Source organism: Rhagoletis pomonella, unplaced genomic scaffold (assembly GCF_013731165.1).
Source record: "Rhagoletis pomonella isolate Grant_MI unplaced genomic scaffold, Rhpom_1.0 Rhpom_scaffold_03434, whole genome shotgun sequence".
NCBI classification, from domain to species: Eukaryota; Metazoa; Arthropoda; class Insecta; order Diptera; family Tephritidae; genus Rhagoletis; species Rhagoletis pomonella.
This window is the reverse complement of record NW_023461986.1, coordinates 168-14,206: the sequence shown is the minus strand read 5'-3', so window position 1 is coordinate 14,206 and position 14,039 is coordinate 168. Positions and strand designations below refer to the sequence as shown.

General features: G+C 37.5%; 1 protein-coding gene across 1 annotated transcript; it reads right to left on the bottom strand.

The window, feature by feature from the left end:
- Window positions 1-1,453: 1,453 nt before the first annotated feature.
- Window positions 1,454-1,999, bottom strand: LOC118754136. Its single transcript, XM_036488997.1, has one exon. The coding sequence runs from the start codon at window positions 1,997-1,999 to the stop codon at window positions 1,454-1,456; it is 546 nt and encodes a 181-aa protein (XP_036344890.1).
- Window positions 2,000-14,039: the final 12,040 nt, after the last annotated feature.

The following is a 14,039-nucleotide window of genomic DNA, read 5'->3' as shown; positions in this document are numbered from 1 at the left end:
TCTCAACTCATGGACTTCCTTCGGCTTATTAAATTTTAGTATACCCCTCACCTTCTGAGGCAGCGGCTTGATGCCTTTAGCCGAGACGAGGTGGCCCAGGAACTCTACTTCTTCTAGTCCCAGCTGGCACTTTTCACCGTTAATGACCAAACCCCTCGCGCGATAGCGGTCAACAACTTTTTCGAGATGCTCTGCATGCTCCTCCTGCGACGTGGAGGCGATGAGCACATCATCGAGATAAGGGAAAACGAAAGGTAAACCCTTAACGGTTTCGTCGATGTAGCGTTGGAACGTTTGAGTAGCATTCCTAAGTCCGAACGTCATATATTTAAACTCGAAGAGTCCGAACGGTGTCAAGATAGCTGTCTTCGGCACGTCTGCTGGCTGCACTGGGATCTGATGGTATGCCTTCTTGCAATCTATTACGGAAAATGTCGTCTTACCAAACAAGTCGCCTCCAAAATCTTGGATATGCCGTATCGGGTAATTATCGGGGATTGTCTTGGCATTCAACCGCCTATAGTCCCCACAAGGGCGCCAAGTTCCGTTGGATTTCTGCACCATGTGCAACGGACTCGCCCATTGGCTACTTGAGCGCTGACAAATGCCCCGATCAAGCAGATAGTCAAATTCTTTTTTCGCGAACTCCAACTTTTCAGGTGAGAGGCGGCGTACCTTCTGCACCACAGGTGCCCCTCGCGACTCTATATAATGCTGAACGGCCGTCACAGTCTTACCTGCCCTTGGTCCATCGTTGGTAAGGTCATGGTAGCGCGCTAAGATTGTGTGAAAAGGATTAGCTCCTCTCAATGAAATTATGCTATGCGGTGGCCTAATGATTTCGCATAGTGCTCGCATACTGGTTGCTCGGTCGATGATTGATTTGTTTTTTAAGTCTACTAAAATGTCATAGTGCTTTAAAAAATCCGCACCTATTATAGGATGCGCTACGTCGGCGATGACGAACAACCATTTGAAAGTCCGACCAAGGCCTAGATCCAAAGCGATACGTCGTCTACCAAAAGTATTAATTGCAGTGTTGTTTGCAGCAACCAGTTTCATGGCGGCGGGTTGCATACTCTCACCGTGACGTTTGGGCACAACCGAAATCTCGGCACCCGTTTCGATGAGAAATCTCATTGAGGACGTTCTGTCTCGAACGTAAAGGCGGCTGGAACTCATGTCGTCCTCCGAAGCAGCCGCTTTGAACGGAGGGCTGACTAGTTTTCCGGGCGCTTTTGCCGGAGAGAACATGGCGATTGGCATCGCGTTGCGTTCTCTCCAAAGGTGCGATTATACCAGCAGAAATCATCATGTGTAGCTCGTGCTGTCTCGCTGCGTGTACTGACTGGTTGTGAACGTCGCGGAGGTGCTCCACCGCGCTGCTGCTTACCCACAATGTCCCGGCGTTCAAGCCTGTCCAGCCGGTTTACCAATTCCGAAATGGTTGCTGTTATACCGTCGCTTGGTGTACTGACGGCGTCGACACTGCTATTCGTTTCGCTTTCTTAGCCAAATCCTCCACATCGCCTTCGAGCGTTACTAAAATTTGCTGTACTTGAACGGGTAAACGATGTAACCATAAAGACTTCAACATCTCCTTACCCAGCTGTTGATTCGCTAGATCTTTCATTTCGCGCAATAACGATGTAGGTTTTTTTTTACCTAACTCACAACTTTCAAATAATCGCCGGAGCCTTTTCTCACTGGTCTCACTAAATTCTGCAACAAGCCTTTGTTTCAACGCATCATATTTACCGGTGTCAGGTGGGGACGAAATAACGTCGCTAGCGTGCGCCTGTACTGCTGAATCGATCTCGGCCACAACCGTGAAATATTTAGTTTCGTCTGTGGAAATTCCGGCCCGTGCAAATTGAGCCTCAACCTGCGCAAACCAGAGGCGCGGGTCTGGCCTCGAAAACGGTGGCGGCTTAACTGCCAGCCGTGCCACTTGAAATGGGGCCACTGCATCTTGAAATGTTTCCTCGTCGTTCGGCATGATATCGTCCACAGGTTTACAAATTATAGTCAGGTTATTTCACGTTCGTCGGGGTCACCACTTATAGAACTCCAATGTTCTATAATTCTTTATTTTTAATTCAGTAAATTACAAACTTAAAAATATACTTTTATATAAACTATCCAGTTGTAGAAATGCGCAGTAGTTTTACGAAATGCGTCGACTAAGCTTCGGCGTCGGTTAGTATTCAAATTCTATAACATGAAGTTGGTTGCATTTTGCCAATCGCTGACTTTTTATGGTGTTGCCACACAGTGTGGCAAGTACAAGTGTTAGGGTTATCACTACACATCCATCGAATTACACATATACTTACCTGAATGCAAAAATCAAATAAATTTATACTTACATCTTTCTGAATATTTTCTTTTTTGTGCCATAGCAATGATAAAAATTATTTAAAACATCAAAAAGTCGTTGTTCACTTAATCGCTCGCTCAAATATATTTGACTGTTCAATTTAGGTTGAAAAGTATGCTCGCAGAAAATCTAAATTGTTCCTATTCACTGCGTTACCGACACTTTCCAGTGATTTAGGATTTTTCTCTATTTAGGTAGCAATTTAGACGTACTCGCACACAGCCTTAATTATAAACTTCATCATATTGCTTTTAAGCTGGATCAAAATACAAAGCATCAGTCTCTTTTATTTCTAAGCTTCAGCAGATTGTAAAGCGAAATGTGCGCAACCACGGTTAAATGCAAATTTTCTAGTGCGGTTTAGAAATAAAAGAGTTTGATGATTTGTGTTTTGACGCTTTGGAAAGCACCCTATGTATGCCTTTGACAAATAATTTTGATTTACAAATACTTATGTCGACTCCTACATGGCGACACATGAAAAGGTATGCAAGTTGTATGCACGTATTTTAACTTCTATCGAACATCTTTTGTAAAACATTACTAAACCTGACTATGAAATATGTACGTTACTATTAAATAAGTACCCTAATATGTAATATGTACCTTACTATTAAATATGTACGCTAATATGTAATATGTACCTTACTATACATATCGCTCATTTACTAAAAGGCTGTCAAAACTAAATAAAGAGAATTTCTCAGAAAAAGTGTTTAAAGGAAACAGAGATTGTGACAGTCTTTTAGTAAATGAGCGATGTATACATACCCCCATGGCCAAAATAATAGAAGCGCGAAATTTTGACCATTTTTCTTGTATTTGTTTTATGTTTATTAATTTTTTATAAACTTAGACATTTCATTATTCTTTACATTGGGTTGTATGAATATAAACTAAGCAACTGCTTTTTCTTAAAATTCCAGACCTTTTACATCAATTTATTTGAATAAATCGAGTTGAATTTCTGAAATTTTGGAGAAAAAGTTGACAAAGGGCCTTATGAATAAAAACTAAGCAATTGCTTGTTCTTAAAATTTCCGACTTTTTAATTGATTTCTTCAAATCAATTTAAGTAAAAGGTCTGAAATTAAAAAAATAAGCAATTGCTAAGTTTTTATTTATAAGGCCCAAGAACTTCTCTTTGTGCTGGCGGGGATTCCGCAAAAAATTTATATTATTTTGGCCATGAGTGTACATGCATAAATCATTTGGTATTAAATGCATCTTTTTTTATTAATGTGTCATACATACACTTGTGATCAGTTTATTAAGTCATCAACATTTTGATAAATAGTGCAATTTGTAATTCTGTAATTGTGCAATTTGATAATTTGTGCAAAAAAAATGGTAATAATGTGCAAGTTTTAAGTTGCTAAAGAGTCGCGTTGATTTTTAATAATTTTTTTTTTGGAAAAATAATAACTATTAAATAAACAAATGAAAAACAGCCAAAATTTATCAAAATGATGACTTAATTAGCTGATCACAAGTGTACATATGTACACCCACCAGAAAACTCTGCGTAAAGAATTTCTTATTTAAATATCCACAATATTTGGCAAGCTAAAATTTGTTTGTTGTTTTTTTTTATAAAAATATGGATCATGCATCATGCAAAATTATGGGAAATGGGAAAGCATAACCACGCTCTGGCTCGCTCTATTACAACTACAAAAAATATCATAGCATAGTTTTATTAGCTGCTTGTGATCACAATTACTGTTTCACCGCAGTCGATATACATAGGTGCATATGGCAGTCAGAGCGGTGGTGGAATATTGCGAGCCAGCTCTTTCGGCAGTAAAATTATTAATAACACGATAAACGTGCCAAAAAGTGCAATTTTACCTGGGTCTAATATATGTATCAATGCCCTACTTTTTCGTTGGCGACGCTGCTTTCCCACTCCGCAAAAATTTAATATGACCATACCCAAGAAGATAAAAACGAAATTTTGCCTAAAGCTAGATGCATGGTATATAGCTTGGAAAACATTGTAAATATAAAAAACAAAACACCATTCGTTCACTTTTGACCGCCAGTGTAATAGAAGACTGAATGAATTATATATCGTCGTTTAAAAACGTCGTAAAAAATGCTTACAAAGTACAAAAACAAACGAGAAATTTTTTATTAATCTTATCTTATCTTATATATATATAAATATATAAATATTATAAATGTGAAAGTTTGTATGTTTGGATGTTTGGGAAATCATCACGCGGAAACGACTACACGGATTTGCATGAAATTTTGTACGCAGATAGCTTATGGGCCAGATTGGTTAATAGGCAAATTTTTTAAGAGTTGCCACCTGTTAAAAAAGTTTCATTTATTTAATAGGCGGGAACGACTGAATGGATTTGCATGAAAATTTGCACACAGATAGCTTATGACCTAGATTGGAAATTAGGATACTTTTCTTAAGAGTTGCCACCTGTTAAAAAAGTTTCATTAAATTAATACGCGGAAACGACTGAATGGATTTGCATGAAATTTTGCAAGCAGATAGCTTATGACCTACGGTGGAAAATAGGATAATTTTTTGGAAGAGTTACCACCTGTTAAAAGGTTTAATTACATTAATACCCGGAAACAACTAGACGGATTTACATGAAATTTTGTACACAGATAGCCAGACCTAGGTTAGAAAGTACGCTACTTTTTTTAAGAGTTGCCAGCTGTTAGAAATGTTTAATTTAATTAATACGCGGAAACGAGTGAACTGATTTGCATGGAAGTTTTCACACAGATAGCTTATGAGCTAGGTTGAAAAATAGGCTACTTTTTTAAGAGTTACCACCTGCTAAAAAAGTTTAATTAAATTAATACGCGGAAAAGCCTGAACGGATTTGCATGAAATTTTGCAAGCAGATAGCTTATGACCTACAGTGGAAAATAGGCTAATTTTTTGGAGGAGTTGCCACCTGTTAAAAAAGTTTTAATTAAATTAATACGCGGAAACGACTGAACAGATTTGCATGACATTTCGCACAGAGATATCTTATGACCTATATTGGAAAATAGGCTACTATTTTACGAGTTATCACGTATTAGGAAAGTTTAATTAAATTAATACGTGGAAATGACTGAACTGATTTGCATCAAAGTTGGCGCACAGATAGCTTATGACCTAGATTGGAAAATGTGCTACTTTTCTTAAGAGTTGCCACCTGTTAAAGAAGTTTCATTAAATTAATACGCGGAAACGACTAAATGGATTTGCATGAAATTTTGCAAGCAGATAGCTTATTACCTACAGTGGAAAATAGGCTAATTTGTTGGAAGAGTTGCCACCTGTTAAAAAGTTTAATTACATTAATACGCGGAAACGACTAAACGGATTTGCATGAAATTTTGCACACAGATAGCCTATGACCTAGGTTAGAAAGTAGGCTACTCTTTTAAGAGTTGAAACCCGTTAGAAATGTTTTAATTAAATTAATACGCGGAAACGACTGAACAGATTTGCATGACATTTCGCACAGAGATATCTTATGACCTATGTTGGAAAATAGGCTACTATTTTACGAGTTATCACGTATTAGGAAAGTTTAATTAAATTAATATGTGGAAAAGACTGAACTGATTTGCATGTAAGTTTGCACACAGATAGCTTATGACCTAGACAGGAAAATAGGCTACTTTTTTAAGAATTGCCACCTGTTTGAAAACGAAATTTTGCTCAAAGATGGTTTATGACCTGGATTGAAAAATAGGCTACTTCCTTAACCGGTTTTCCGATCAGAACGAAATTTGGTACACTTACTACGGATTTCGGAAGGATGGTCTTAGACTGAAAGTAAGTCCGATAACTCAAGGCCCCTCCCATACAAATTGGAATTTTCATATTACATACATATCTCTGGAAGTATTTGTGGGAGAGAACTGAAACTTGGTATGGTGATATGTATGTGAAATCAATGTTGGCATTAATCGATTGATGTTTTAATTAGTTAATTCGATTAAATTCAAGTAGGTTTGGTGGTTAATTAAGTTATGCTGGAATTTCCCTGTGCACACAAAGCAAGTCAATCCGGTATGGCTAAGTCGGGTTTCCTCATCAATCTAAGCAATTTGGTGTGCATTTTCATTAAGATATATACCAACAAACGTTTTACAAACTAGGTTTGAGAAAGTTCCCAGTTTATGTATTACTAATAACAATAATTATTATTTTTTATATTACGTACTTTTTATAAGCGCAAAACACAAAATAATTACTATAACTGGTGTTTGGTTTCAAACTCGGACAAACTAGACAAATTAATCAGATTTTATTTTTAATTGGATTAACGATTAATGTTTTAAATTAATTAAACGTAATCGCAGCCAGCGGTTAACGATTAAAAAAAATGTTATCATTAATCGTACAGTTGATTACGACTAATTAATTTTAATCGTCAAACGCGATTAACATTTTAATCGTTAATCAGATTAACAGTTTGCCAACACTTTGTGAAATCATGTTCATACTCACGGAGAAAAATGGACGTTTTTGGAAAAGAGTCCTAGCACCTCCCATACTGGCTGAAAGTTTCATATTGCATATCTCTTCAAATGTTTGGGGTAAAGCACTTAACCTTGGTATGGAAATACATCTGTATGCATGTATGTATGTGAAACTAATACCATACTCATGGAGAAAAATTAGAGTTATTGGAAAAGGTGGTGTGGCAACTCCCATGCAAATTGATTTTTCTATGCTGCATATCTCTGGAGGTGTGTATTGCAGAGGACTGGAACTTGGCACCGAGATGTGTATACAAAATTATTTCCATACTCAAAGAGAAGAATTTGCGTTATTCGAAAAGGGGACATGGTTCTTGCCGTACAAATCTACTGTTTTATACTGCTTATCTCTAGAGGTGTTCATGGTAGAGTACTGGGACTTGGTACTGGGGTATGTAAAATCAATTCTAAATTCATGGAAGAAGATTAGTTTTATAAGAAAAAGGGGCGTGGCTCTTCCAGTACAAATTTACTTTTTCTTGCCACATACCCCTGGAAGTGTTTGTGGAAGACAGAATAAATTTCATTAAATGGAAAAGGAAGAGCCGGGTTCGGCCTTATAATCTAAAGCTCTCTTGAGGCATTTGCTACAGTAATGAGAAGTGGTATTTTATGAAGGCCAGGTTATTAAATTTGAGTTGGAAATATTAGAACTCGCCGTGGCACCTCCAAGAAGGTTACACGTTCACGCGTCGTATACCTGGAAACATTTTAAGGTAAACTTAGAGGGATTGATATCTTTCGTATGCCTAACGCGCAGACGAGATTTTATTTTTATTTATTTTATTATTATTTATTAATTATAATTAAAATTACAATTAATAAGTCTTTAGAGCACTAGCTGCCAGGGCTTTCGGCTACCGTTAAAACAAAGAAAAATATTTGGTATTTCAAATTAAGTTACGGATACGTATAATTTTTAAAAAGTTAAAAATAAGATTGACATTTTGTTCGGTGGGATTAGTAAGGACTTCAAATGGGTTCCGGTTGTGGAACGTGAGGGTTCTTTGTGTGTTAAGAAGGGGACATTCTATGAGGATGTGTTTGACGGTTAAATTTGAGTTGCGACAAAATTGGCATAATGGCTGAGGCTCGTTTTTGATTAGATGTGCATGTGTAAGGTTGGTGTGGCCCAACCTGAGACGTACGAAGCACTTGTTCCTGATTGCGTCTGTAGTGGCAGGAAGTTTTATTGCCGATTTACTTGGATTGATAGTTTTGTAGCGGTGGTTATAATTCATCCATTTTAATGCATTTTTACGGTGTAAGGAGAGGGTGGCTAAATTACCAAGAGATTTACTTGAGAACGGGGTAAACATCATTAATGGAGCTACTAAAGTTGATCTTGCAGCATTACCGGCTTGCTCATTTCCATATATTCCCGCATGTCCAGGGATCCACATAAGTTTTACTCTGCTTCCTAGTTGCAAGATGAGATGTTTTAATAAACTTACAGGATCGGAAGTGTTCTTCATAGTTTTGGCGGATTTATATGCTGAAAAGCTGTCGGTGCACACAATAAATTTTTGCTTAAGTGTTTTCACTAGTTGTAGAGCTGATAATATCGCCTGGACTTCAGCGTCATAAGCGGTGGCAAATGGAGGTAATATCCCATGTATCAGAGTGGCCCCAGTGGTGTTCACTACCGCGAAGCCTACTCCGTGTTCAGACTTGGATCCGTCTGTGAAAAGCACCTCCCAATTATTCTCTAGGAATGGCTGGATTGTTTCGTTAAACAGTCGCCTGTATGTGGTTACATCTGTTGTGTGTTTTCGGTATGTTGTAAGGCAGTTGATGAATGAGGTTTCTTTAAGAGTCCACGGTGCGTGTTTCAGCTGAGGAGATGCCATTGGCTTGATGTTGATTTCGGCTTTTGTTAGGCTATATAAATTATTGAGAGCAGAAGATTGTTTCAGAGTACGTTTGCGGTTTTTCAGAAGTTGGACTTCTTTGTGCAAGGCTGAGTTGCTGTTGCAGTAGATTTTTGGTATTTGTCTGCAACTTATTAAATGTATCCTGTCCTCGATGGAAGGAAAGCCTCCTTCGGCTAGTAAGTTTTCTGTACGCGTAGTTCGAAATGCTCTGAGACTCCGTCTGATGGCTGCATGGTAGGGGCCTTTAAGTCGTGCCAGGGAAGATTTTGAACATTTTCCGTAGATCGGTAAGCCGTGGTCAATTTTGGAGAGGATTGTTAACTTGGTTACATTAAGAAGAGTGTTAGTATGCATTTGGCTTTTATTTGAGGATAAATACTTTATTATATTTAATCTGGCAGCTAGACTTGTCCTTAAATTATTACAGTGAGTATTAAAGTTATATTTGCAGTCGACAATTAATCCTAGGATATTTAAATTTTGTACGTTATCAATGCTAGAGGTACTATGTTTAATTTCAAAATTATTACAATAGTGTTTTCGGCACACATGTAAATGTTTACATTTAGCCGTCGAAATCTTTGCACCACAGCGTTGTGACCAACTATTAATAGATTGTAGGGCGTCTTAAAAATGTCTTGAGATTTCCTTTGAATCCTTGCTGTTACACGTTAAATACAAGTCGTCCGCGTAAAGGCAATGGTTGATGTTTTTGTGGTTCAGCAGTAGCCGGCTTAGATCGTCGAATGCAATTAAAAATAAAGTTGTCGACAGGGGGGAGCCCTGTGGTATCCCATTGTAGAGTGGATATGTGTTGGAAAATACGTTATTCACCCTGCTGCGGATCTTTCGATTTGTCAAGAACGACTTGATGTAATTATACATTTTTGGTCCAATTTTTAATTGATGGAGTTTGTCCAGAACAACGTGAATGCCTACTCTATCGAAGGCTTTTTCGAAGTCTATCGAAAGGATTGAAACGTGATTTCGCGTAGACAAGTTTTTTGAAATTATATGATCCAGATAATACAAAGCGTCTAATGTACTCGAACCGGGTTTGAAACCGAATTGATTTGCTGAAAGTGCTTTTGAAGAAACTAGAAACCAAATTAACCTTTTCGAAATGATTTTTTCTTGCAATTTACTTATGCAAGGAAGTAATGAGATAGGGCGGTACGAGTTTAGTAGGGATATATCTTTGCTTGGTTTTTGTACTGGGATTACGATTGCAGTTTTGGATGACTGTGGGATAGTGCCATATTCGAACGTTTTGTTGAGGAGATTAAGGACTCGATTTTTGAATGAAATTGGCAAATTTTTCAACATAGGATAAGAAATTTTATCGTATCCTGGAGTAGTTCCTGTAAGGCAATCCAAGCAACTTTCGAACTCGTAGAGAGTAAATTGCGAGTCTAAGATATTAGCTTTGTGGTCCAGATGGCGTACGATGGGTTGGTTTGACGTAGAGTTTTTAGACATACAGAAGGTTGTTGAAAAGTGTGAGTCATGCGATCCTGAAGACCAGTTTTGTGCAAATGCCTCTGAAATATCTTTTGGGTCTGTTACGATGGTCGAGGATGTGGCTATCGCTTTTATTGAGGGTGAATTATAAGTACCTACTAGTTTTCTAATATCTTGCCATATTAGAGTTGTGGGGGTGTTAGGATTTATTCTCCTAGTAAAATTTGTAAAGCTTTGTAGTTTGGCGTCTTTCTTAGCTCTATTGAACTGAGCATTGGCTTTTTTGTATATTATTAAGTTTTCGTTGGTGGGGGTTGTTCGAAAAACCCTCCAAGCTGTTTGTTTGCCATCTCTTAGAATTTTAAGCTCTGAGGACCACCAGGCACGGTTTTAGAAACCTTCTTGTATACAGTACGAGGGATAGAAACCATTTGCTGATCTCCGAATTACTTTCTGAATGATTGCTGCTTCGTTATTTATATTATCGGATGCGGGTAGGCGGAGTGAGTAGTCCATAATTTTGTCATGGAAGAGGCTCCAATTTGCTTGTTTTGTGTTATATTGGGGTATTTTCGGATGTAATGTATAGCGATCGGTTGTTAGTGTTGTTATGCAAGGAAAATGATCGCTATTGTGCAAATCATAAATTATGTGCCAATTGCATACTGGGATGAGCTGTGAGGAGCAGAGTGCTAAATCGATATGTGTAAGGGTGTTATGGGTACTAAGATGTGTTGGGGATCCATCGTTTAAAATCGTGAGGTTGGAAGAGAGAATAAGATCTTCGATAATTTTTCCCTTTGGGTTACTATTTGGAGAGCCCCAAAGGGGACTCCATTCGTTTAAATCACCCAAAATCAGAACTGGGTAATTTGAAGCTATCAAGATATTTTGTAAGTCTGATAAGAGTATATTTTGTTGCGGTGGAGCGTAGATTGAAACCACTGTGAAACTTGTTTTCAGTTTAATTTCGGCTGCGATAACAGAAAGGTTTGTGTTAATGTTAAGTATTCTGTAGGGTAAAGACTTGTGTATTAGCAAAGCGGTACCCTGTCTAGAAGTAGTGTTGTGATTGAAATTGTGAAAATGACCATTGTATTGTTTTGGGAAAATGGGATTTGAGTCGGATTTGCAATGAGTCTCTTGGAGACAGATTATTTTGGGAGATTGCTCTTTTATTAATATTTCTAAGTTTGAGTAGTTGTTCTGATAGCCGTGAATATTCCACTGGAGAATATTGAGCATCAATTTAACTAGGAGTAAAATACCACTGCACTTAATTTCAATACACTGGATGTATTGTAACAAGTGAGTATTATTAGTCTGAGTGACAGAATTGATGTATCTGTTGAGAGTGGTGTTCTGTCGGGTTACTCAAAATTTGAGAGTGAGAATCTGATGAGGAGAATGTCGTTTGAGCGCTAGCTGAGTGAGGTTCTGTTGAGAGCGAGTAATTCTCTGTGTGTGAGTGAGATGTGGAGGGTAAATTTTGCTTGCTAGTTGAGAGGGAGTCTGCGGAGTTGGTTGCAATTTTTAAATTAGTTATAGGTGTAGAAAATACATTTTGAGAGCTAGGTAGGAAACTATTGTTGTTATTAGACGTCGGATTAATCGTTTGGTTATTGTCAATTTTTTGAGTGTTAATTGAAAGAGATTCGGGGAGGTTTGTTAAAGTTGGCGAATTAGTGAAGGGTGTGGTAAGTAAATTTTGTGGGCTGAATGAGAAATTATTATTACTATTGAGACAAGGCTGTGTGGTTGTTTGGTTACTGACATTTTTAGTTGTAAAGTAATTGTTGGAATCTACTTTAAGGTGTTCTTTTTTGGAGTTTTCGGTATTTGATTGCGAGTTTGCTGCGGGAGTAGATGAATAAGTGGTTTCTCTGTTAATTGGGTTATTTATTTTGTATATGCGTTTAGCTTCAAGTATACTATACTTGTTTTTTGTTTTTATTTTTAATATTTCTTTCTGTTGTTGAAAAGTTGGGCAAGAGGGTGTTGAGGAAGGGTGTGGTCCCAAACAGTTAGCGCACATTGTGCGAGTGCAAGTTGAAGGATAGTGAGGGGGTAAATTGCATACAACGCAGGAGGAGTTATTTTTGCAGTGTTTTAACGTGTGTCCTAATTTTTGACCACTTTTGCACCGCATTGGATTTCCTTAACAGAAAGTTTGTACCAAGCAATGTCAATGTTATTCGGTAGCGTGTACATATTAAATGTTAAGAGAAGTAAACCCGTTGGCACTATTGGGTCATTAACTCTTCTAGTAAATTTATATACTCCGGTCACTCCTTGGCTTTTAAGGTCTTCTAAGATTTCATTTTCTGGAGTGGGAATTAAATTCCTGTCATAAATTGTGCCTTTACACGAATTTAGATTTTCGTGAAGGGTTACAGATACCTTGCATAGACCGCCAAAATTTGTTGTTTTTAAGAATCTGTCGGCTATATTTTGATGTTTGGTGAGGACAAGCAAGCTGCCGTCACGGAGTATATTCACCGACTCAATTTCTGTACTTATTGAGTCCAGAGCTTACTTTTTAGCGAAAACCCTAAAGATTGACAGTGGTTTATTTTCTTCTGTTGATTTAATCACTACGAATTTTGGGGGGGGGTTTCGACATTTGGTGTCACTTGTCACTATGTATGAGTATTAGTCTTTTCGCACGACTCACAGTAAACAGAGGCAAAAGGGAAATAATAATTCACTGCCTAAAGCACTTAGCACAAAAGACAATTAGCAACGAGAGGTCTATGAGAGCGAGTCCGATCGTAACGAGAGTTAGTCGATGACGCGAGATTTTATAATTTCATAGTTTTAAACGGCCTAAATACCTTAACTCGCTTAAAAAATAACGAGCTATAACGAAGTGGGCACAGAAATAAAATCTAACATCATTAAATTATTTTTGCTATTCGTATAAAAGCGCGGGGTGAAACGAGTAATCAACATTTCAAAGTACTCTTTACATATAAAGCAGTTGAAGTTCCTTGGTACTTTGAAAACAACGTTTCGGTTTTCAAAAATTAAAATTAAATATTTTTTTCATATGCAGAAGGTAAAAAAGAAAATAACCATTTTCCCAAGCAAACTCCTTTAACGAGCAAACTTAATTTTTTTGAGTAATCATATTTCAAGTAACTCGATCAATCATCGTTTTGAGTAAAACAAATTGCTTAATCATCTATCTATACTAACTATTTTTTGTAACAGGTAATCTCGCGAACGGCTGGTCCGATTTACATAAAATTTTGTATATATATAGCTTTTTCCGATAGGTGGACCAGGGACCGATCTATTCGAAAAAATCTTATTATGGTCCGATTTGCTTAAAATTGGGTACGTAGGTAGCTTTTTGCCTAGGTTAGCATATAGGATCCTTTTTTCCCGGGAAGTGGGCCAGGGACCGATCTATTCGGAAAAATAGTATTTATGGTCCGATTTGCTTAAAATTCGCTACGTATGTAGCTTTTTGCCTAGGTTAGCATATATGATCCTTTTTTCCGGTAAGTGGACCAGGGACCGATCTATTCGAAAAAATCGTATTTATGGTCAGATTTGCTTAAAATTTGGTATGCAGGTAGCATTTTGCCTAGATTAGCATATAGGATCCTTTGTTCCGCGAAGTGAATCAGGGACCGATCTATTCGAAAAAATCGTATTTATGGCCCGATTTGCTTAAAATTTGGTATGTAGGTAGCTTTTTACCTAGATTAGCATATAGGATAATTTTTTCCGCGAAGTGAATCAGGGACCGATCTATTCGAAAAAATCGTATTTATGGTCCGATTTGCTTAAAATTTGGTATG

What these genes read in the sequence shown, in the direction of transcription:
- LOC118754136 (XM_036488997.1), bottom strand. Translation starts at nt 1,999, where the DNA reads ATGCCGAACGACGAGGAAACATTTCAAGATGCAGTGGCCCCATTTCAA.